This window comes from Patiria miniata, unplaced genomic scaffold (assembly GCF_015706575.1).
Source record: "Patiria miniata isolate m_02_andy unplaced genomic scaffold, ASM1570657v1 HiC_scaffold_2, whole genome shotgun sequence".
Classification (NCBI taxonomy): domain Eukaryota; kingdom Metazoa; phylum Echinodermata; class Asteroidea; order Valvatida; family Asterinidae; genus Patiria; species Patiria miniata.
Genome location: NW_024037058.1, coordinates 3,664,455 through 3,690,319, shown reverse-complemented (window position 1 = coordinate 3,690,319; position 25,865 = coordinate 3,664,455). Strand labels below are relative to the sequence as shown.

General features: G+C 39.2%; 1 protein-coding gene and 2 long non-coding RNA genes across 7 annotated transcripts in view; 1 reads left to right on the top strand and 2 right to left on the bottom strand.

Moving 5' to 3' along the window:
- The window catches only part of LOC119727027 (copper-transporting ATPase 2-like), a 61,563-nt gene extending 48,790 nt beyond the window's left edge, over nt 1-12,773 (bottom strand). For 4 of the 5 annotated variants that reach the window (XM_038198915.1, XM_038198912.1, XM_038198914.1 and 1 more), the window contains exons 1-3: nt 12,618-12,773; nt 8,099-8,144; nt 7,141-7,265 (exon numbers count right to left, since the gene is read on the bottom strand). In XM_038198915.1, coding sequence (XP_038054843.1) covers nt 7,141-7,265; nt 8,099-8,120 — 147 coding nt within the window. In that variant the 5' untranslated portion in view covers nt 8,121-8,144; nt 12,618-12,773. Of the gene's footprint in view, nt 1-7,140; nt 7,266-8,098; nt 8,145-12,355; nt 12,568-12,617 lie in introns of those variants that run through there. The other variant, XM_038198913.1, reaches the window with a different exon arrangement.
- Nucleotides 993-20,332, top strand: LOC119727029. The gene is made up of 4 exons (XR_005270884.1): nt 993-1,467; nt 1,795-1,927; nt 18,986-19,079; nt 20,026-20,332. It is a non-coding gene; the product is annotated as an uncharacterized LOC119727029 (long non-coding RNA).
- Nucleotides 14,657-25,378, bottom strand: LOC119727028. The gene is made up of 3 exons (XR_005270883.1): nt 25,282-25,378; nt 15,681-15,784; nt 14,657-14,811 (listed from the first exon to the last, which is right to left on the bottom strand). It is a non-coding gene; the product is annotated as an uncharacterized LOC119727028 (long non-coding RNA).
- Nucleotides 25,379-25,865: the final 487 nt, after the last annotated feature.

Here is a 25,865-nt window from a genome sequence, read left to right as displayed (position 1 = left end):
AGAATTAAATGAGAAATTCCATAAATCTTTCTGTTAAACTGCACGTATACACAAATATTTGACATGACACAAAAGCCCAAACAAATTCAATGTAAAAGCAAGTTTCTAAAAGAACAAACCAACCATGACACAAAAGCCCAAACAAATTCAATGTTTAAAGCAAATTTCTAAAAGAATATACCAACCGGTTGCACTGGCTGTGACCCGTAGAAACTTGGGAATTGAAGTTTCTCTGGCCATTTCTTTATTGATTTGTCAAGTAGCGGTACACAATCATGTAATAAAACACAGGCAGCAAGCCACAGCGATGACAAAACAAGTAGCTCGAAGGTCACTTCAGGACAGGATTTCGGTTAAATCACTTGACTGAAAGATTTAAGGACTAACCTTTGAAAATTGGTAAACTGCCAGTGCTAGAAACGAGACTATTTTAAATACATGTTAAAGGGACACTGCGTCCTGGAACAGCCCAATTGGGCTACAAAAAACACTTTGAACAAAATGATGTTCCTTGGAAAGAACATTTAAAAGTAGGATATAAACATCCACACAACTATTCTTTAAAAACTGGGCGTTTTTGTGTTATTCCTGTATTATGCGTGCGAAAATGACTTTCGGGGTCCACTTGTGCGACCCCAAAAAGTCGAGCTGTTTGGGTGCTAGTTGTGATTTCATCCGTAAAGTGTTCGCCTTTTGCGGACGTGTAAGAAACCACATTTTGTGCATTGGTGATTGGTCACTGCTGATCGCGAGAACGGTGCTGTATTGACGCACACAACGTGTATATCATACATTGACTGAAAACGACAGGAAAAGCGTATTCGCACTTGGTCATGTCCAATGTAAAGAACCATTTTTTGGGTCTTTTCTCAGGAATGGTAAGACATTAGGTTGGTTTCCTTTCAACCAGATGTTTGAAATATGATAAAGTAAACAACCCAAAACATGACATTTCCGGGGAGTTCAGGACCTAGTGCCCCTTTAATATGGGTGTAAACAGTCACATTATGTGCTGTTTGAATAGCAACTTGCAGAATCTCTGGCAAAAGAAGTGCGGTCGAATGGGTTCTCTTTTTTCCTAGTATGCAAAGTAATTTCAGACTGATTTAGACACACACAATACACTTGGCCTTCCATTGATAGCCGTACTTTGAACTTTGGTCAATACGAATGTCTGGCAGTGTAGTGCAGACTTTTTTGAGAGCTTTGCAAAATTGGGAACATACTATTTGCCTTTCCTGCCCGTCGGCAGGGGAAGTTACAATGGGCAGAAAAAAAAAGTGTGGAGGCAAGATCACCCTTTATTCCGTTCCATTTGCCGGCAGATTTCAAGGGATCATCTATGTACAATGTACGTGTGAATTCATAAGCACTCAAGCATCGACTGGAATATGTAGACGCGGCTCTTGTTTGTTTTGCTCAACATACAGTGAACAAGTACCTGCTTGACAACTTGGCTGCAAAGAGGTGAGTTTTACTGAACTTTTATCACAAGAAACTTGTCACAATATCCGTAGTTACAAACTAATATATGCTTTTAATGGATTTGGATGACATTTTTAGGGTTAGGGTTAGAGATAGGAATATGTACGGTTGGAACATAGGTGTGTAACCATGATGCCTTCTTTCACAACATGGAATGTCTGGCAGTGTAGTGCAGACTTTTTTGAGAGCTTTGCAAAATTGGGAACATACTATTTGCCTTTCCTGCCCGTCGGCTGGGGAAGTTACAATGGGCAGAAAAAAAAAGTGTGGAGGCAAGATCACCCTTTATTCCGTTCCATTTGCCGGCAGATTTCAAGGGATCATCTACATGTATACGTGTGAAGCACTCAAGCATCGACTGGAATATGTGTAGCTGACTCTTGTTTGTTTGGCTCAAACATACAGTGAACAAGTACCTGCTTGACAACTCAGCTGCAAAGAGGTGAGTTTTACTGAACTTTTATTAGCATGGTGGTCAAAAGAAACTTGTCACAATATCCGTAGTTACAAACTAATATATGCTTTTAATGGATTTGGATGACATTTTTAGGGTTAGGGTTAAGGTTAGGGTTAGAGATAGGAATATGTACGGTTGGAACATAGGTGTGTAAACCACGATGCCTTCTTTTACAACGTGGAAATTAGCAACATGCACCCATACACTTCTATATTTTCATTTACACTTGTATATTTTCATTTCATCAGTGGTAAGAAAAGGTTTGATTTTTGTAGAGTATCTCAGGGATACAACTGCCTTTTTGAAAAATAACGTGTACAGTTAGGATTATTAAAAAAATACCTCAACACTTAATTACGCCTGACGTAAAAATGTTGGCATTGAGAGTTGACTCAAATCATAGAGCTCAAGTCACCATTTTCAGTGTCTGAAGTTGATTCAAGTCCATGCAGGCCTACCGAAGCAAATGACTCGACTCAAATTGAGTCAAAGGCTTGTGTGAGTGCTTTAAATCGTGAAACTACAGATTCATGTTTGTTTTTGATACAATTACAGGGTGATCGAGCAGATAACTTCATTGGGACATTGCCCAGTTCAATTATGAATATTTTTGGTCACAACAAAAATAATCAAATTCAGCCTTTTCCAGAGTAGCAATTTTGTTTTAATTTTGAAAAAAAAATGGGTTTGATAGGTTCACGTTATTTAAACGTGACTTCCAGTTCGATAATGTCATCAGTTGAAAATTTTCAAAATGAAAATTGATTTAGTTTATACAGGATACATACAATGCATATGCAACATAGTGTGAAAACAAGTGCGAGTGCACAATAAGCTCTGGCTGCCTTGCATGAAATGATTGTGCGTACAAGCCTGAATATCTAGGAACAAAATTTGTAAAAGTTTGACATCTGGTTTTTAAATTAAAACATCGCGCAGTATTAAAACATCATGTAGTGTAAGTGCCAAGCGTGCCAATAAGGATTTTTAGCACTACGCACACAAGGTACATACCATACATGGCCAGAGGGGTGTTTCACTTGAGTTAGGGGGTTCGTTTTTGGTCAATTTTTGGGGTTACTGACCAACCGACCGACCGACACCCAAGTTGCCAGAGCTTAAAAATATTAATACAAATTGAAGAAAGGTTTACAGATCTGGCTACAAACATCAGTGCCAGTTCCAAAACGTTGTACCAACCGGTGTTAAAGGCAATGTACATCATTGGCTTTTGCTGTAATTTTCAGAAATGAACTATTTGAGGGGTTAGTATAATAGATCAAATACTGTTACACTGACATGTTTAAAGTTTTGTGTTCGAAAATGCTGGAAACACCAAGAAAAACAAAAATGTTCAAGTAGTCTGGTTCCTTGACTCCACTAAAGATAAAATGGATCAATTTATAAATGCCGGAAAATTGTAAGGTAAGGGGAACCAGTCTAGCTGGCCTGCACCCGTTCATGAACATGTAACCAATAGCAAACAAAATTTGGACTGAAAAAAGTGTAAAGTTGGGGCAGTAGTTGAAAAATAGTTAGGTTTTTCCAACGGTGGTGGGCCGACCACCGTTGGAAATGTATACAAAAATACAATTTTCTTGAAAATGACTTCACACCAGGTGCCATAATTTTACAGGATGCTTTAGACTGTCATTACCAACATCCTAGTAAGGTATTTCGTAAAAACTTGGTAGTTTTATTTTTCGATGTTTGCAAATGTTGTATATTCCCTTTAACAGGACCTTTATGATTGTACCCTCATGTTGATTGAGCAACCATAAATTGCTTTGCCTGTCAAAAGGTTTACTGCAAAATTGTTTACTTAGACCTACTGCTCAGTGTGCTATGATTTACAAAATCTCGGCTTCAGCTGTGGCTTTATGGCTTCAGCTTCAGGCTCTAGCTCCACGATTTCAATTTCCCCGTGCACAGGGCAAGGAACTCCTGGTGTATGTACCATTCTATCAAGTTAGAGTCCAAAGTCTGACATTTTTCCTGTCTCTATTAGTTTGTGATTCACCATTCACGTGTCATGAAGAATGACTTCAAGGATTATTTGTTGGGTAGGTAGTTTGAAACTTTGATTTCATTATAACTCTTAAGCCCTTTTAACAATAGACAAATCTCGGGGTTGAGCACGACTGCAAGAAGGAGTGCATCATAATTATAAAATCATAGATTGCAGACGTACCAAGGACAGGAAAAAAGTGGACCACAGAGTTAAGCATAACCCATATTCCTTTATGTATTCAATTACAATTAGGCCTGTGCAACTAGTACGACTAGTTGCCAATACTAAAAAGCATTGGTAGTCATGACTATCAATTTCCAAACAGCAGGCTAGTCGTTATGCCGTGACTAGACACGACTACTGAAATTAGTCGCGACTATTGAAATTAGTCGCAACTATTGAAATTAGTCGCGACTATTGAAATTAGTCGCAACTATTGAAATTAGTCGCGACTATTGAAATTGGTCGCAACTATTGATATTAGTTGCGACTATTGAAATTCACGAGTCATTCACACCTGAAAATCTGTGATCGAAGCAATGAAAAAATAAAGATGTTTTAAGGAATAAGGATTTAAACGATAACAGAACATGAATGCCAATTTCAGAGGCAAAAGTGTAGTTTCTAATGTGATCACTTGCAAGCATACATAACTGAGTACATCCAGGTTATCCCTGCTATAGTATGAATAATATGTAGTACACATGTGATACGGTCATTACTTTGCAAGCATATCAAAGGCTTAATATTCGTACTACGCAGACATTATTCATGTGCAGGCCCCTGTTTTGATTGTAACGGAACATACTTGAAAGTATGGAGATTGCTTCTGAATTACGAATGTACATTGTAAGTAAAATGAAAGATGATGTTTGCTTTATATAAATACTTACTCCATAATATACTCATTTGATCAAACCATGCTTCAATACAATCTGCCTGTACTAAATAGTTTACACGATATGAAATAACAGTAATCAATTCTGTCAAAATACCCTTAAACAATATGGAACCGTCTGATCAGGACAAACTGACCTCCTTTTTTTTTTTTCTGCCCCACATGCTCATTGCACATGCGCAGACCCATGTGTTAGATGTATTGCTCCACTGATTCGAGGTATTTATATTTAATGAATAAATTATGTGTTGCTTAAGTCTCAACTAGTCGACTAGTCTCAACTTTTTATCACAACTAGTCACGACTATGGAAATTCACAGTCACCCATCAGGCCTAATTACAATGCACATCAGTAACCTTGAACACCCCACCATTTTTTGTTCAAAGAAATTTCTCTATTTAAAAAAAAAACCATTTCTGTTCAACAAGCTTGAAATGGTCTTGGAAGCTGCGGCCATACTGTAGACCTGCTGTAGCCACCAAGTCATATACATGATGTACAAGTCTGTTCTTATAATTATGCACAACTACTCACGTCTTGACAGTCAAAAGGATCAGCATCATTTTGTTAAACATCAGTTGGTGCATGGAGCATTTTATAGCATGTGGAACACACAATTTGTGTGCAGTACAGTGCTAGCCCCAATACGAAATGAGCGACCTTAGACCCAATTGTCCACAACTGCAATAAATGGGTAGGTGACTAGAGACATGAAGCACATGTTGTTGAGAGGGCCTAAGGGACAAGGTGATTGATTGCCAAAAAAGGCATGTGCTGATCGAAGTTTGTTACTAACTAAGGCAGAGACGTGATGCATTTCTTGAGCTGCTTTCTTGCAGCTAACAAGCTCGAAATGATATCGGAAGCTGCGCGCCAACGAATTTGTGTTCATACGTTACGTGATTGTGCCCTGTCATTTCTAGAAGGGGTAGTTTTCTCAGTACAAATATCAGGTTTGTGACCCTCGACCGAGACCCAATTTTCGGGGACTGCATAGAGTTAGGGGCAATCCGCAAGAACAAGCTGCCAAGAGGGGGACAATGAACCATGTGGCTGAAGAGAGTAAACAGGGACCTGACAACCACAGGGTAAACATCAACGATCGACACACTTGGCACGTGGCATCAGACAGACAGCAGTGGAGGACACTTACAGAGTGCGCGATGTCAGATCTACTTGACGCAAGCGCCTAGATGAGATGATGAGGTGATTTACAGTGGTACAGGTGCGGGTGTCTCTGGCACGAGTTGGGTTGTCTCAGGCACAAGTAGGGGGATTGATAGCGCCAAGGTGCGGCACTCCAATGTCTGTTACAAACCAACCAACGGAGACATGTCTTTTCCTTGAGCTGCTTTTCGCAGCTAAAGCTCGAAATGATCTCTGAAGCTGCAAGCCAACGAATTTGTGTTCTGCCTTATGTGATCGTGCCCTATAATTTCTAGAAGGGGTAGTGTTCTCAGTACAAACATCAGGTTTGTGACCCTCGACTGCGACCCCACTTTCGGTGATTGCATAGAGTTAGGTGATTTACAGTGCAGAGGTGCAGGTGTCTCTGGCAGAGTTTGGTAGTCTCAGGCACGAGTTGGGTGATTGATAGCGCCCAGGTGCGACATTCAAACATCTGTTACAAACCAGTGTTGTAGTCGAGTATTTTTTTCCGAGTACCAAGTACTGCCGAGTACTTACATGTATAGGTTGCCGAGTACGAGTACAAGTATTTGTACCTCTGAGTACAAGAACGGATCTCTGAGTACGAGTACAAGTACTTCCGAGTACGAGTACGAGTACTTGTACTTCCGAATACGAGTTCGAGTACGAGTACTCGCATTTCCGAATACGGCCATACGGCAAATGGTTCATTGTGCGTAATTGGCCCAGGCCCAGTCGACCGATATACAGACCCACTCATGGCTAGCTGTTAAATGTATTAGTCCGGACTGTACTTGCACAGAGGAAAATCAGGGAAGCTCGATTTCTCAACAAGCCAATCAACAATTTCCAACTGAAAGAATTGATAGAATAAGGCCATGGTAAGTGAAGCTATAACATTTTGCCCCCCGAGTACTGCTATTCGAGTACAAGTACTTTGCTGCCCGAGTACGAGTACCGTCTTTTCGAGTACGAGCACTTTGACATTCGAGTACGAGTACTCAAAAAAAAGTACTCGAGTACGAGTACTACAACACTGTTACAAACCAACCAATGGAGAGACATGTCTATTACTTGAGCTGCTTTCCGCAGCTGAAAATGCCACCATTGGATGCATCTCAAACATGCACAAAGTTTACCTTGATTTTGATTTCCTCTGGCGGACTTGTTGTATGGACGATTCCTTGCATATTGTCTTTGTCTACAGCAGTAGCATCTGTCATCTCGACTTGTTGCTTGTTCTCTTCCACGGCTGTACTAGTTTCTTCATTGGATATGGGAAAAAAAGAACGTTTATGGTTTGAATAAGGCCACATTTTTAATTTAAACCAATTCTAAATTTCTGATTTTTGAATGGGTTATAAAATCCGAACCATTGTGTAGATCAGATACATTTATAAGACTTCCAGTAAATAGTCATTCTAAATCAAATGGATATAATTTTGCGCACTATAGGATTAGCTGTAGCGGGCCTACTAGGCCTTACTAACCTCATTATTGTTATTAAAAGAACCCACTGTAATGTAATTTGTTTTTAATGCTACCCTTGAAAATGTAGTGTCCCCATTTAAAGCTATAGTCCATCATTTGCAGCCATCCGAAAAGTAACTGGCGTAATTATTGTTGAAAAACAAACTTAGTTGAAAGATAGTAAGGGAACTAAACTCCCTGTGAAATTATTCTTTCTGGGAAGCTGTCATTTTGAAGTGATCAATGAAAGAAGGCATTTCCAACGGTGATTCTTAAGAAGCACCGTAGGAAAATTTAAATTAGTAGTTCGTTTTGTTATTCAGCGCAGCACGCGTAAGTATTGGAATGACGCACACGCGCGCGCGGTTGTTATAATTCGTCGGATCAGTGCGCGACGTCGCGTATAGCTGCAATTCAAAACATGATTCAGTAACTTTTGATTTGAAATTGAGATCTTAGAATGCTGTTTTTCTCGGAATGTACAGCTGAAGCTTAGCTGAAACTTTATCAGGTTAGTTGCTTAGTATCCTTTATTAGATTTTGAACTCTTTTGTTGCTTCAAACGAACAACATGCACAAATTACAAATGATGGACTATAGCTTTAACCTTACAGTTTTATTACCAACCTGGCTTATCAGCCCCCTCCATGCTGTAGTACTTTGTCTTTTTTTTCTGAAATAAATAAGAAATCCATTAAAGGTAGAGTAGATCATTTGCAGCTATCCAAAATGTAACTGATGAAATTATTGTTAAAAAGCCTACTTGGTTGTAAGTAATGGCAAATAAACTCCCTGTGAAATTATTGTTTCTGGCATACTGTTATTTTGAAGGAAACAATAGTAATTTCCAAAGATGCATCATGTGACACATTTTAGGAATTTTCCGTTCGTAGTTGGTCACGTAGTTGGTTAGTAGTCGGTGAATCTGTGTATGCAGTGGCGTAGCCAGGAATTTTTCAGTGGGGGGGGGGGGGGGGCGCTGGGGGGCCTGGAACATTTCATGGGGGGCGTCATGTAGATCAACGATAATTTTTTTAGAAACTCAAAATCTCAGTGGAGGGGCGACTGGGGGGCGACAAGGTTTCATGGGGGGGGGGGGGCTGCCGCCCACCACGCCCCCCCGTGGCTACGCCACTGTGTGTATGGGTGCGCACAAGTGTTGACACAACGCACTCGTGTTGGGTTGATATTATTCTTCAACTCAGTTCAGCTGAATGAGAACGTGTCCTGGATGCTGATTTTGTGCGCAATTCAAAACATGACTCTAACGGCACATTTTGAATTGAAACTGAGATCCTAGAATTTGTTTTCTTGGAATACATACATGTATACAGCATTCACTGAGCTAAAACTTGATCAGGTTAGACCCGTCTTCAGATTTTGAGCAATTTGTTGCTTAAAACGGAAAAAAATGCACAAATTACAAATGATTTAAACAAAAAATGTTCAACAAATTCATTGTTACATATCCAAGATAATTTCTGTAAATGTACGCTTAAGGAAACATTTTTTGGTCACAAGTTACGTGGAAAAAAGGTAGACATATATTAGGCCGATACATTTACAATCTTTCACTAACATCACAAGTCCTACGCCAGTAGTAATGTTTACGCCCTAGCTCTTGCGTTCGTGACCTTCAACCTTTTGTCTTCGTTCTTTCGTTTATCGCTCAATGTGCGTTCTCGCCTTTGTTCATTAAAGTCTCCCATTATACCCGATAAGTCGATTACAGTTGCGGTTATTGTGTGTGTTGGATTGAACTCTTGTCCTTACTGGCGCTATTTATAGGCAAACATTTTCTGTCGCAAATAGGCTAGATCGATTGCTCGTGGTCCAAAACATATACCAAAATTCGTGGGGGTGGGATAGGGGCTACATTCAAGGAATAATGGAGGATTTTGCAGGATTGAGGTTACACCCTAGCAAAAATGCCTAGGGAGTCAGTTAAAAATGCAACAAAAAATCATTTTCTGTGTGGCTTACAAGTATATAACCATAGAATGCACAGGTTTCAGGTGCTACGAGTAATGGGTAGGGCGATTTTGGGCGGACAGTGACTTATTGGTTAATTAATTAACACACCCGTAGGTCTGATTTTTCTTCATTTTTGCTCCTTTACTTGGTAGTTATTATACAGTAATTCAAGTTGTACTGCTGACATTTGGCCAATATGAATAGCTGTTTCACTAGAGGGCGCCATTCACCTTTTCTGTACCATCATGCTATCCATCAATGTTGAATTTTTGCAATGAACACTGGGGTTTGTGACTCATGATCAGTGTGTCAAGGGTTCAAATCCTGCGGCTTGACATATGTTGTGTCCTTAGGCAAGCCACTTCACCCCAATTGCCTCTGGATTTCATGCCCCTGAGATTACCAACCACAAAAATGGTGGTATCCATGAAATGGTCCTTAATGATGTATAATTGCCTCCTGTCCATTGAATTAATGTAACAATCTTCCTTGTTTAAAAAAAACCCAGTACTAAAAGCTGTATGGATAATTTACTTTGCCAGAGAGAATGTAGTATCCTGATGCCATTTTCCAATGTACAGTATCACAACAAAATTGTCACCTTACCCAACAATACTGAAAGAATTACATGGATGTTGACGTTTTCCTCTGAGATATTTTTTTGGGGGAACAGTAAACCACAATATTGCAGCTTGCCGTGTACATCAATATAAGAGAGGCGCGGCTCTAGTGACAGAAAATCTTGTCTGAAGCCCACCGCACACTTTCCAATTTAGATTGGTCCGCACGATGATATGCCACACCGATTCAAGTGTGTACAGTCACTGGGTGTCCCAAATTTTTGGACTAGTTTTCACTGTACAGTGAGCTGTACAGCTTTTTGGTGTAAATTGCAACTTTTGCAAGTGTCATAAATGTGAAATGTGTAGTATTCCCATGTAGCCTAGTTTTCATTTTTAATTCAAAACCTTTCTTCTTTCTCGTCAGAGAAGTTACTTTGTAAAGTTAAGTAAGATTTGAGGCTTTGCATGGTGGAGATACTAAATAATGAAAGGTTTGCGGAAACACCATGTGTGAATAATTTCTCAACTAAGAGAATGGTTCTGAAAAGAACTGTATAAACTCGACGTTCTGGTCAGTATGCTCTGACCATCTTCAGGAGAGTGGCTCTCCTGAAGACGGTCAGAGCATACTGACCGGAACGTCGAGTTTATACCTCTGGTTGCAAATGCGACGGCTGTTTTCTGTCCCGTGGATCCTGAATAGAGATCAGTGCACGTGGCCCCCAGACGATAAATGCATGGTACAGGAAACAGCCGTCGCATTTGCAACTCGCGCCCTCGCTCGACAAGCAATTTGCATAAACGCGACGTCACAGCTTGAGGTCATCTCTTGTCACATTCAAAATGGCTGCCATCACCCGACGTTTCACGAGTGCATTTGGGCTCCAGACAGATTCAAGAATATCTCGGAATATTGAACATATTACACCTAAGCATCCCAGAAGTGATAGATGGGACATCATAGAATACAACCATATGTAAGAAACGGACCGTAATTTTTATGAAAACGCCCCCAGTAGTGCGCGGTACCACAGTGTGTGGCCAGAGGTTCAGCGCAGCATACCGCGGCCACACTAGTGGGGCTACGTTACAGTAACTTAGACTTTAGTTTTAGAAATTCAAAATATTAACAGTTAAAATTTATATACATTTAACTTTTTTTCTCTCTAACACAACATCAATTTAAACGTTTACCAGGGATGCGAGTGACCACTGATAAAAATAGCTGAAAACATCTGAAAAAGGTGTAAAAAAGCTGAACTTTGGAAATCTCCTATACATTTGTACACAGCAAGTGAGGGAAAAAGTAGCTGGAGTTACCCAGCCCTGAGTTTTATCATATGGGTTGTGTATAAGGGCTGGAGCGTATTTTTCTCATAAGTAGTAGTATATTCAAAAAAAATTTGGAAAATGTTCAATTTTGTCCCCGTTACACACTAATTGCAACTGCAACTCACCCCAAACTTGCCTGGAATAACCATTACACAGGTCCTTGAAGTAAAAAACGATCCACGATGAAGATTCAGCCTACAATTGCAGTGAAAACAGGAGGAATAACCGCTAACTTGACAACCTTTCAGGCATGGCCAGGACTGCTTTGGAATTGTGCACACAAAAAAATTGTGTACAATGAATGGCGGCGGTCGATTACCACCACGTACAGCTCGCTGGTACTACGCGTTTTTCGCATCACAGTGCGGTACTGGAACGGCAACCGTTATTGTCCCTGTCTTTCAATGAACGTAAATATCACTGCACTATGAATGCACGATAGCCGGCCAACTCGACGGTTGCCGTTCCAGTACCGCACTGTGATGCGAGTGAACCTCTTCTTAATGCATGAAACAGTCATCGGGTATTACGCTTCCGCGTCACGTCATGCACCGACCGCAAAAACGCTCGACAAGCAATTTGCATACACGCGACGTCACAGCTTGAGGTCCTCTCTTGTCCCATTCAAAATGGCTGCCATCACCAGACGTTTCACGAGTGCATATGGACTCCAGAAAGATTGAAGAATATCTCGGAAAATGGAACATCATTAGACCTAAGCACATGCTAAGCATCCCAGAAGTGATAGGAGACATCATAGAATACAACCATAAGAAAGTAAGAAACTGAAAATGTAAGAAACTGCCCTGAATTTTATGAAAAACTTCGTCCTCAGTAGCGCGCGGTACCACGGTGTGTGGCCAGAGGTTCAGCGCAGCATACCGACGGCCACACTAGTGGGGCTAGGGAAAAAGCTGAATCCAAAACTAAAAAATAGCTGAAATCAGCTTTTAAGCTGAGATTTCACACCCCTGGTTTACTTTTATTTTAAACCCTTTTCATTCAACGATTTTACCTAAATCTATTTGGTTCACTCAGTCAAAAGGCATCACGACGACACGAGAATTTAGATTTTTTGACGGATCCGGTTGTAAAAATGACGCGTGGCGCATGACGTAGTCATCGCGTTCCGAGAAAATGTTCATGGTTTCAAAACATATTGAAAAATAAACTTCCAAATTCAACGTGTTCCCTTTTACTAATCCTCAAATCTTTCCAAATTACAAAAGAGGAAGAACCAAATTTCACAAAATGTTATAAACTGAGTGCGTACTTACCTCTATTACGGCAGAAAACGAGTAAAACTGGTTGCGTTACGCTCTCCTTTTTATTTACCAGCAGGCACGCAACACAACAATGGCGCAAAATTGCAATTCACGTGTTGTGTCAGCTGACGTACCATGTGATCGCATTCCTACATTATCAGGTGACTTGGAGCGGTCACCTGGTTTAAGCGTATTTTTAGCAACACAGTGAGTCATCTCGTTCTCGTAACTTCTCTGAAGCCGTATCCGTATCGGGTGTTTTTCTTCGGCTGTGGATGTCAAAACTGTACATTTAATTGTCGGTAGCATATGATACTAGTGGTAGCCCCAAGTAGCTGAAGTATGGCTCACGCGCACCGTAAACTGAATTTAGTGTTGGAATCCTGGGCCACCAATTGAAGGGGGGGGGGTCTTTTATTTTGAAAATTTTCTGTTTTATTTTTGGAGTTTGAAACCAATTGAGCACGCTTAGACCGGACCTAGTCATAGGCCTATACACTGAAGGGTTCATGCAATGTATTTTTCTTACAAAAATATTTTGTTCAACTTTCCACTCCTCTTAAAATGTGTCACATCTATTTGACAATCCCTTTTGGTTAATTTTATAGAAAAAAGTAGGGCCTACACTTCTTTAGACATTTAAAATTGTCCTAATTTTTCCGGACAACTAAAAAATAATGCATCGATACAATGCGTTTTTTTATATTGAACATCAATTCTAGTTCAAGAAGTTAAACATTAAACTTGTCTCTAAATGTTCCGAAAAGTCCTCAGTTGCAAAGTTTTCCGCACTGTGTGATTGAGTTAGGCAACTTAGGCTTAATTGTAAATTGCTAAAAAAAAATTAAAAAAAAAACACTTAAAATGACAAAAATATACCAGTTTCGAATGAAATGGTTTACACACTTTCAAAGATTGATTTTTTTTTACCTAAGATCTCTAAGAATTAAGAATGAGCCATTTCTTATTTCGAAAATATGAATCAATCAATCAACAACTGTTTCACCTTTAATATAACATGTATACTGAATAAATAATAAGAACAGTAAGAATATATAGGACTTGAAATTCTCTTTACATATTCCCCATACCAATTAACTTGAGGCTAACTGCAACATTCAAACAATAATTCAACCGACACCTCTGTGCATTTTAAAGTGAACAGCAAAGTTACGATGGTGTTGACGATAGCTCCCTTTTTCAGGAGCTAATGTCACAAGAAAGCGAAACACAAAATTATGTAAGTGACACAAAATTAACCAACCCTGTCAGCGCAATATGCAAGGTGACCTAAAAAAAACACCGCAACTCTGAAAAATGTCCTTTTTTTTTCAAAACCATGGTCTGTGAATTTTTATGCTTTGGATTTAAAAGCTGATTTTTTTTTCTTTCAAATGCTAAAAAAAATCATGAAAACAGCAACTTGAGTAATTGAGAAAATGCTGTATGTAAAATAAATGATATTTCATCCTTGAAACAGCTTTCATTTTCACAATTTCTTTAATATTTTGACATTTATATGATGCTGAAAAGGTTTAAAATAGGTTTAAAAATGATACAATACATGTTCAGGTGGAAAATAAAGGTATTTGCATGAACTTCATTCGTACTCTTGTCATATAATGTTTTGTGTTTATAAGTATTAGGACACAATGCGCTACTGCATTTCATGCACAAATAGGTATCGTTTAAATCCCTATTATGGTAATGCTATTTGAATGGACTAAAAAAAGAAGTTGTGTTAAATTTTCTCAGCAACCCAATGTGCTGTTTTCAAGATTTTATTTTTAGTATTTGCAAAACAAAAACCTCTCAGCTTTAATCTGATATCAAAATCATTCAAATTCACAGATCACGTTTTTGAAAAAAGGTAAATGTTTCACTTTTTAAAAAAAAACCGTAAATGTTTCAGGGTTGCATTTTTTGGGTCACCCTGTACAATACATTAACATCGTGAACACTCTGTTTTTTCCCCTTCACAAATGAAAAAGCATGCCCATGTAGGTAGAATTGCCTAGCTAGCTAGCGGGACCGCATGAACAGGTAATAACCTTGTGGGTTTTGTACTCTTGTCGTGGCAGCAGTGACAATTTCCCACGGGAGTCACCAATGCAATAGTCCCGCACCTTTGCACCATCCTTCCTTAAAACTCCATTCCCATACCTACCAGATTCATGTCTGTCTCATCGAAGTTTCTTTTGGAGTTCTGAGGACAAAGAGGTGAAAATACGCATGAACGATGCACCATGTTCAGTTTATGGCCCTGTAACTTTTTGATATATTGGGGAAGGGGGTGGGGGCAAAGGAGGGGTCAATTTGTAGTGGGCAAAAGAGTTTATACCACTTCACGTGTCTACCATATCTCTAAAAACCGAATGGGCCTTACTCACGAGTTGCCATTTTTGTCGAGTTCCCTGGAATAATTTCATTAATTGTTAACTGTTGAATGGGATGGCACCAGACTATTTATGCAGACACAATGCAGCCTCATTTTACTGTATTTTTTTTTAATATGGCTTTTAAACAATAGGGAATGTTTAATTACAAATATTAAATTATTCATTGAAGCAGACTGGAATTGATTATTAATTAACTTGCTTTCATTTCTCTTCGCAAGTTCCCAAATGTAAAATTTTACATAACTTTCAATTCAATATGCCCGACTCGTGAATAAGACCCATTGGTTGGGACTGTAACTTATAGGGTCGGCGCTCGATCAATTTAACGTACAGCTCTTTAGCTTTTACTGACCCTATATATAGCTGGTTGCAGCCTAGGCTTCATTTTCACCTGACTCACCGACCAATTAACCGACTGATGGTCACTTGTGATCCGGGCAGTGCCATCGTATAGGATATCCTTGTATTGCCTGTATAGTCTTATCAGTTGGTTTTTTTTGTACACGTACCATTAGAACAAATGCATGTACATATATCATGTGTCATATCGGCCAGAAAAATACGCATTGAGCTTATTAATATTATTTCGATCGTGACTACTGCAAATTGGTCTTTAGATTGTATATATCAATCTCCGGGATAATGAAACAAAATCAAAGGCACTGGCCTCACCCACCTGAATATTTTTGCAAACGCTCGGTATTTCGAAGATGTTTCCAAACTCTGAGGAATCTGGTACGAACTTGAAGTTGCCGAAGTTACGCATATAGCCATCGCTTTCTGAAAGAACACAATATAATTCAAAAACTGAAATAAACCTGTAATTATACAGGATTACCCAGCAGTGTACAGTAATTATTGTTAAGCCCAATTCCCATGATGAAGCTTAAAGGGAATGTAAATTATTGGCTTTGGCTGTAATTTTCAGAAATTAACTATTTGGGGGTTAGTATAATAGATCAAATATTGTTACACTGACGTGTTTGAAGTTTTGTGTTCGAAAATGCTGGAAAACCAAGAAAAACAAAAATATTCAAGTAGTCTGGTTCCCTGACTTCACTAAAGATGAAACGGATCAAAAATGCCGAAAAATTGTAAGGTAAGGGAACCAGTCTAGCCGGACTGAAACAAAAAAACCGGTAAATTTGGATCAGTAGTTGAAAAACAGTTAGGTCCGACCACCGTTGGAAATGTATACAAAAATACAATTTATCTTAAAAAATGACCTCAGACCAGGTGCCCTAATTTGCTTTTGACTGTCATTCACCAACATCCCCGTAGGGTATTTCGCAACAACTTGGTAGTTTTATTTTTCGATGTTTGCAAATGTTGTATTTTCCCTTTAATACATGTATGTATATGAGGTTGTGTAAAATAAATACATTCAATTTCGGGGAAAAGTGTTAAATCATGGTCCCTCATTGTTGGTTGATGTCTGACTACCATAATATACATCCTCCGCTTCATGTTGACATATAGTGAAATCGATCGGGACCATTAATTCCGCACTATTTCCCCTTGTACAACTCTTTTCTTTTACCGTATTTAAACCACTCGAGTCTGACTTGGGGTAGTCCAAGTCCAAAATGCAACAGACTGCTTTAACTGAATATCATCTTAAGAATGCAACCTGATTTCCCACAAAATAATGATGAAAACTTGTTGTCAAGTTGTTGACTTTTTTAACCACGATAAGCTATGCGGAGATTCACGTGAGGGCGTCCTGAACACCGCGACTCAGCACTCTAAAATGGCGGCGGCTCGGCTCCGTGACAAACATGAACATGGCATTTGTATTCAAAATTCCGTAACTTGAAAAAAGTACATGAGTGATTTGGATGATTCTTAAACATACAAGACCAAATTAAATTTGGTCTTGAATGACAAGTTTTGGTTGAATTTAGCAGTATGATGTTACATTTGCTGCTGGAGTTTAATTTCATTCCCCAGTATACATGTATACATTTTTGGTTGTGGGTGTTCGACAATACCTCGAAATCCGATATTTTGTCCTCACGCGAAAGGGGGGGGGGGGGGGTCGATTTATTAGCCCATTAACCTTGTCAAAAGTGTTGGGGGTTACATACCCCCGTCCCCCGGGATTTTTGCCCCTGGTCTTCGGCCACTTTCCTTGAAACGGAGTTAAACACACAAAGAATGGGTCATTATGGTTCAGTTTATCATTTGAATAAAGGATTTTTGGAAGAACAGGAGATATAATTTCAGACAAAAATGGCTTAAGTGGTTTTTCAAGTCCCGTTTTGCTCTACTATCTTTTGAACGAAACATCTCATAATGAAACCAACTAAAAAGCATTGGGAACGGTCCTCAGCAACAATATTAGACATCAAGTTTGAATACTGCCCCAACTTTTAAAAACATGCCCGATTCGAAGTTATATTTTTTTGTGGGACAGACAACCTGTACACAATTTCTGCCGCCCAATTTAAACATGTAAAACAACAGTCCTGGAAATTTTGGGAAAGGGGATCAAGACATGGAAAAAATGGGGTGAGCAGACTATCCACCACTGTTCCAGAGACTAACATTCGCTTGGTCCCCCCCCCCCCCGCCCGCGAATTTTTTTCTCCCAAACGTCATCCGCATGCATGGTTGTTTAGCGCCTTTTACGATACTTTCACGATACGCACGCAGGTATATAATTATTTGTTTCCCTGGTTGGTTTACTGAACACGGAGCTAGTGTGGTTTTCGCGATTCAACTGCACAATAAAACACAGTAATACGCCAGACGAAGGAAAATCCAAAGAAACGTAAACGTGAACGTTATTTTCGTTCCGATTGAGACACTGATAAAACGTCGCAAACAAATTAGTTTTTTCGGAGGTGTTGTTTTCATCAAGTGTCTTGGCAAAATGTCACAGTCCTATCTGATAAAAAAAATTATAGTCCTTTTTCTGTCATTTATTGTAATATCTCCAATATCAAAAACTTATTTGTAATATGAAAAAGTGATTGAAAGACGTCCTCCGGTGAGCTGTTTTTACCCCAAAAGAGACTAGATACAATTCGGCCACAAGAGGGCGTGTTGTACGAGCAAAAGCACGGACATGCGCACAAACCTAATGTTGCCCTGAAAACAGCGGTGGATTTGGTCAGTATCAAATCAGGGCATAAATGATTGTAGTGCGCATGCGCAAAATATACCGCCCCTAAAGTGGTAACAAGCATTTTGATAGACATTTGAAACAAAACCAGGGTGATAGCACCCTAAAAGCTGCCACCGCTGCGATGCTATCATATATTTTCCAACTCTGGAGATGTATACATTGCCAAAAATCGATACTTCGTTTGTTTTCCTGAATTGATACCGATAGCCAAGCGTTGAGACCAGGCTGATGGCCTAAAAGGCGTTGCACACATAATTATCACAGTATGCCATTTATTTCGTGCAAGTTCCAGGCCCAAAGATCATATAGCGCCGCATATGTGAATATACGTACCGAATATATGCTTCAATTATTCTGCAGAAACTAGCAGTTTTGAGTAATTTCTAAAACTGGCTTTTGTGAACACTCTGGGCCTCTATTTGCAACTTTAAAATTGTTAAAATTCACTGACCTGTATCATTTTAACTCAGGATAATTTATGTATAAAATTAGAATCGTGCATAACCTGCTTGTTTCAACCCCTGTTTTACACTTTACTTCAAACATTCATTCCTATTATACCCGCAGTACTACTAGGAAAAACCGTTGTTCATTATGGTGGAACCTCATTGTCCAAAAATAGTGTTGTCCAACATGGCACTCTATATTGGAATAGTCTGGATGACTCTTTTAAATCATCACCCACTCTCTAGTTTTGCTAGAAAACTAAAAAAAAAGAAAAAAGACACACCTGTGTCTATGCTATGCTTTGTCTTTCCATGTATGCTTGTCGATTGTCTGTCTGTCTGTCCATAGGCTGGGGAACAAAAACCTGATTAATAATATTGATTCCTTGATTCTTTTCCTTTCAGACATCTGGAGTAGGTAAGGTGTGGAAAATTGTTGATGAATCAAAATGCACAGTGCGTGAAAACCGGCCGTTGCTAATCCACAGATGTCTGCCTGGTAAGTTCACTTGGCTCGAAATTGGACTGTTAATTGAGTTCAATTAAGTTTTCCTCGCAGATTGGATTTTTTTTTCATTGTTTGGGCGCATAAAGTTTGGGTTTAATTACCTCATATACACCGCGTTCCATATAAATTACCTCATACATGTACACTGCGTTATTTAACTACCTCTGCGTCGCGCGCGGGTGTGACTGGCCCGCGCCTCGATCGGGACTTAACCTTTCATTAACAAATCACGAATAGCAGCCACAGCTGAAGCGACCTATCGCGGTAGAATCGCGTTAGAATCGCGTTAGAATCGCGTTAGAATCGCGTTAGAATCGCGTCAACGCAGCTTGTTAAATATTGTCCAATTACATGATTGTACGAATGGACGCGGAACGCGCAAAATCGGAGACAAACAATTCCTAGCGTACAAAAACCCCATAAGGTTGTCTAAGGGGTGTGGCTTACTCGCAAATGGCGATAGGTCAATTGCACGTGATTTACATAAAAAAAGTACATTTTTAAAAGGTAATACCGTGTTTGTATATAACAAAAATATGACATTAAATACTAATATTAGAAAAAGTTTAAACATTGTGCATACAAAAAAGACTCTAAGGAAGATTGTCTATTAAAAAAAATAATGTACAGGATATGTTGCAGTCAATTTATGTTACTTTGAAAAGGGAGCATTTAAATTATGTAAAAACATATAAAAGACATTCAAAAAGGTTGCAGGTGAAAATCACTTAGAGTTTCATTTAGGATTAGAATTATACAAAATGCAACCGTTCAGTGTGCATATCTGGAAGGAAAGCTCGCAGTTTTCAAAGGTTAACCTACAGTGATTAAATATATTCGCCGTGCGTGCTATGAATCCCGGGGGGGGGGGGGGGGTTAAAAACGCCACCCGAGTGTTGATATCATCTTTTAACGCGAGCGTGTTCCGTCTGCACAGAATCTGGGTACCAGAAAAGTCAACTGTGGTACGGAAACCACAATGATCAGTTAAAAATCACACAACGGACCAAGAGTCAATCGTCTGGGTCCTCCAGCTCCGTTCATAAGATCTACAGTGACTCCAATTGCATCATGGTCAACGTCATCAAAGTATCCGTCAGTGAAGAGAGTTAGTACAATGTAAAGCCTTAAATATTATGTTGTGTAGGTGATAAGGCCCAAAAAAAGTCACCGGTTTTTGGTACGGAGTTACCCCCAAAGTGGTGCGGCGACGCGTCCCCCCCCCTACTTTTTTCTTCTTCAAATGTCGGTTGATGTTGCAGATGACGCTTCGATAACTGCTGGTACCAAAACTACGTCAAATCTATACAAGTGTTTTTCCTTTTTAGCTGTTCGTGATCCTTTTAGCTGTTCGTGCATTGAATATTATTCTGTTACATCCTATTTTCACTTTATCACGTTTCCTTTGTCTTTATAGGACTCCAAAAGAGAAGCAGAACAGGAGCAACAAGAGCTTGCAGCTGCCGATGTTTGGTTTAAGGTAACGATACTTCCCTTCTGAAACTTGCCACCAAGGCCTAACTACTTGGTACCAAAAAATGCGTCAAATCTATTCAATTGTTCTTCCTGTGCACCTCCAACGCGCAGAAAGATCCGCCTCAATTATTGTTGGGCCGCAATTAATTCGAAATTTGGAAAGGATATTACTTGACATTGGCGGATTTATTCCGGGTCAAAATGACAATTTTCCGGGTCAAAATGACAATTTTCCGGGTCAAAATGACACTTCTTTGATTCATTTTTCGCGTCATTGTGACGTGGAAAAGTGTCATTAGACCCAGAAAAGTGTCAGCTGGGCAGCCCCCCCCCCCCCCCCACGGATTCCGGGTACAATCTGACCCAGAGACTGTTCAGAATGCACATGTATATATTGAAATGATTTCCTCAACTGACGTTTGAGTTCAAAGATAATGTCACTATTTTATTATTACAATCCATTGAATCAAACAGAATTATTCGAAAAGGGAGATTTAAAGACAAATATGATGTAAAACGTATTATGTTTCTCTGCAGACAATATTATTCATCCTTCTCGTTTTATTTTAATTTGATAATTTTTTTTCTCTGTCTTTAGGACTCCAAAAGAGACACGAAACCAAAGCAAGATTTGGAAATGCCCGACTGGTTTTAAATAATGTCCTTCCGAAAATGTGCCACTTCATCGAAAGAAATATGTAAAATCCACAAAACAACATTATTTATCTACTCCTTGACTGTTGGTTATAATAATTTGACAGCAGTCCCGAATAGGTTGGATTATGTCCTATTGAGATTAGTTGCACAATTATTCATTACTATTCATGAAACATTTTATGCTCATCTGGGAAAAAAAGTTATCGTAATTGTTGAAGTGCATTTGTTTCCAATATTTATCGTATGTAGTTTGGGTATCAATTCCACAATTATTATTGTTTAAAAATTCCATTAGAATAAAACGGAGCCTTATTTTGGAGTCAAACAAAATTATTGTGAACTTTTCGTAACCTTTTAAGGGCCCATCTCAAAACATATCCGGGACGAGTCACTAAAACAATGGTCCCAACATTTGGGTTTCGTTTTTTTTTACTCACCCTGTATACAACTCTGTTTAGGTAATTGCATTCGAACTTCATGTTCGTAATTGCAGGTTTTTTGTTAATTTCAATTTCCCCTATATATCTTTATCTATCTTGTATTTCATTACGCTCTTTCATTGGAGTATAAACAGTTCCACAACTATTTGTTCAACCGATTTGTTTAACATTTGTCGGAGGTTGGAACTTGTTGAGGTACTAAATATTATATAATTGTTTCAATTAAATTTGGTGTTTGATAATTTCAATAAATATTTATTTATCCCATAGGCCTATGCATAGAGTTAACAAATCACTCTCATTTCGCAAAGAATCATTTCAGTGGTTACTCCAGTGAGACTCTCGAACTATTAGACTGAATTTCACTTTAAAATGTCCCTGCCCATAGTTGGGGGAGTGCATCTTCACTCGAAAAGTATTAATTTTGAAAAGGGTTAAACAAGCACAATTTATATATCTACACAGCAAAGTATATATTAATGTAGTATACATGTATACCGTTCTGAATAGCATACGGATGTCTACCGCTATACCTCTCTGTGGCGTGCGACACTCACAGTACTGACATTGTCAGTACATTCTTAAAAAAATAATTAATTTCTACATAATTTTCTCGTCACAAAATTTCACATTCCACAATTTCCATGTTGAGACAGTTAAAAAGCATCACAAGTTCCCCTTTAACCCTGGGTTCACTTTTGACCGAGAACTTCTGAGGCAAAGATCAGACCCAGGCCAACTCCCATAGAATTTGTATTGTTACGTATACTATTGTAAGTATAGCTGCTGTTATCACAAGGCCATCAATCATCCTGTTACAAATATTTTCAGGTCATACTAGTTGAGTGAAACACTCGAACAGTTAGATTGATGAATTCACACGAAAGGTTCTTGTCCATATAGTTGGAAGGAGTGAATTTTCCCTTGAAAATTATTAACAAGCAGAATTTATAAACACAGCAAAGTATCTATCAATGCAGTATATACCGTTCTGAATTGCAGACGGGTGTCTACCGTCATACCATATGGAATGATTATGGCTTGGCTTCATGCTTTTATGCAGTAGTGCAATGCGAATCTTTTAAAAGGTATTTCACTGTCTGGCTTCTCGATGCCAAAAGGGGATTTATTTTCTACATTTGGAGATTTTTACAACATACAGTATAGCCTCAACTACATTAGCGGAAAACCTTTTAACTGGACTTTTAATTATAGCAATTCATGAGAGAATGGCTGTGCCATAAAAAATATTGATCAATACATTGTGTGTGGTTAACACTAATTGGCAACTTATTTTCGTGCCGGTAGACGATAGGGTTTTTGTCCAACTTACACAAATATTTATAGGTTTGTTCAATTACCATAACGCATTACTGACACAGCTCTCAATAAAAAACCCTATCTATGGCAATGAAAACCTGTTTTTGTTCTTGAGCTAAGTAGCGTGTTCCTGTGCAGCCATAATAGGATGCATCGTCCAACTTTAAACTTAATTTCTCATAAATGCAGTTATCGCCCAATCAATTTGTCAACTTTTTATTCAAACGCCGAAGCTTTTCACGACCATCCACTGTTTAGCTGTCCATTTTAAATCATAATAACTGTCGAAACAAGATGAAATTGTCATGTCTTTGCACACGTTTAGATTATAAGCAGTTGCGCATTAATGCATGTTAGTTGTTAGTCAAAAACCCAGTAACATCATGTATCTTATTTCAAATGTACTGTAGCTTCTTAAACAGGCTACGTAGAGTTGAAACGCGCTAACAACATGCATCAGTTCACAACAATTTATTCTGCCATTTAAAAGACAGCCCCTTTCCCACAGCCGTTCCCGATAATGACAAACAATCCTACATGGTCACAATTAATAATTACTAGGCGGCTAGCTACCCGGCTTTCGCGGTTCGTAGGACGCATATAGATTTGCTGGATGTAGCAATTGATTATCATGAGAAGTTGTTTCCCTACTGCGATCCTTTAGCGCAAACCGCTTTGAAATCGGTGACCCGCGTTTTCACACATCCACATGTGAACAGCGACCTCTATATAGTCATATTGGCGTGTTGGGATTCCTCCTTTTAGACGCAATCACAGCGCGAGTATATGAGTTTATTTCTGCATTCAATATTGCACGTTGAACAATAGAGACCAATAGAGACCAATAGAAAACAACATTATGGGGGGGGGGGTCTTCCTAATGATGTCAAACTACAAACAAAAGAGGGACAATAGGGGGTTCACGATTGCAGGTATTTGTGCGAGTTTGTTTCTGCATTCAATCGCGGACGTTGAATAATAGAGGACAATAGGGTCCCCAACTCCCGAAGGTCCCCAATTTACGATCGTGTATAAAACATATGGAGGTCTTCCTAACAAAGTAAGTATAAACAAAAGAGGGACAAAAGGGTCCCCGATTGTATTGCAGGCAAATTTACACTCTTGTAATTTGTATGCGTGTGCGTCTGGGTATATCACATGAACACATACACACGTTGTACCTACGTACATAATAGAAAGGGCCCGGGAGGACCCCAGGGGAGCCCCCCCCCCCCCACGGATCGCAATCGCTTAACAAAGGTTGAAAAAAAAAAATCTAAGTTGGACCAAGCCTCACCCACCCACCGAGTTTGAGCGCCGTGCATTCTGCCACTTCCGAGAATAAACCCGGACAATCATCTAAACATCCAAACATAACAGAGACTTGTGTATTCAAGCATGCATCATTTAGCTGATGATTGAAGCAATTATGTGCCTTAAAACTCAACATGAACATTCTTAATTATAAATGAACATATAGGCCCCTAATCACAGGTACGTTATAATGAAACACGTGCAGTGGGTTTTTCCCACTTAGCTTGCATTTCTTCACATTTTATGATGTAAATTGGCAACTTTTTGGGGACATACATGTACATGTACATGATAGGAAAGTGAGATATATTACTGAACTGTATTCCCAAATCCTATAAAGGAAACAAATGTTGCAAACTGACGCCACTTTTTTCTTCATATATCCATCATCTCAATGAAGGCCATCCATTACAAATAGGATAATAGGACATGACTCTGGGACTGAGAAACATTTTCAATTTTGTTAGGAAATACTTAAAAAATGTTCTTGACTCACCATAGATTTTGTACACAATCGCGGAAGTGGCGTTAGTTTGCAACATTGTTTTCCTCACGTACCATTCGTGTGGTATTTTTATGTATTTTAACAGCTTTAAAAAATAATAGGCCTACATAACAAATATCAGCATATTTAGAGAAAAAAGTTCATTAGCTTTTCAACAATTAACAACAAAATGTTTCCAATCGGGTAAATATTTATGGAGTTATAGCCAATTGAAAATAAGTGTTGTTTTTACGTCGTTTTGCCTTTGCAGTACGCGGGCCATGTTCAACACGTCACGGCGTGCACACAAGTGGGTTTGTTTATCCAATTTCTATCCCACAATTCATTGCGCGCGCGAGACTTACAATGCTTAAAAACACTTTGCAACACGTGGGTGATAAAACCTCTCTTAAATCTGGCCAAATGTACCACCAAATTATCCCAACTTGTACAAACATAATGCAGGAGTACGTATTTATATAATGGGTTAAATTTAACTTACCAACTGTTGCATTCCTCAGAGTAATTTGTGCAATTAGAAGCAACTCTAGTTGATGTCGCTCACTCCATGTTCATTCAGCGAGATTTCCAGAACATGCACCGTCACTTGAGGGCGCTATTACACTTTTTCACGGTTACAAATATTAAAACACAAAATGCAGCTATCAGACACGATTTTGCCGTCAAGCAATGATTTTGGGACCGGGGGCACACCTGGGTCTGTTTTTTCTCTTTTCCCTCTTATTTTTCCACTCTGGGGGTGGGACCCTGGTTGGCCGCGCCCTGTGTCCGCCACCGCCCACCGGCTATAAATATGACAAATTTATGATCTGTAAAGCTATATTAAAGCCAACCCCAATCGCCGCAGGATCCGAATGGGGGAGGAGGGAGGGGGGGGGGCACGAATGAGAGTTTTCTTCTGCAAATGCGAAAAGCAGGATGGTGAACAGGACCCCCGAATAAACCTTTATCATGCTGCCACCATAGTCATGTTCCCTGTATCCAATAGCAGTACTGAATGATAATGTTTTTGCGCAAACAGCCTACCCGAGACTATATTTCCTTCCAGCTTCGCTTTGATTACTT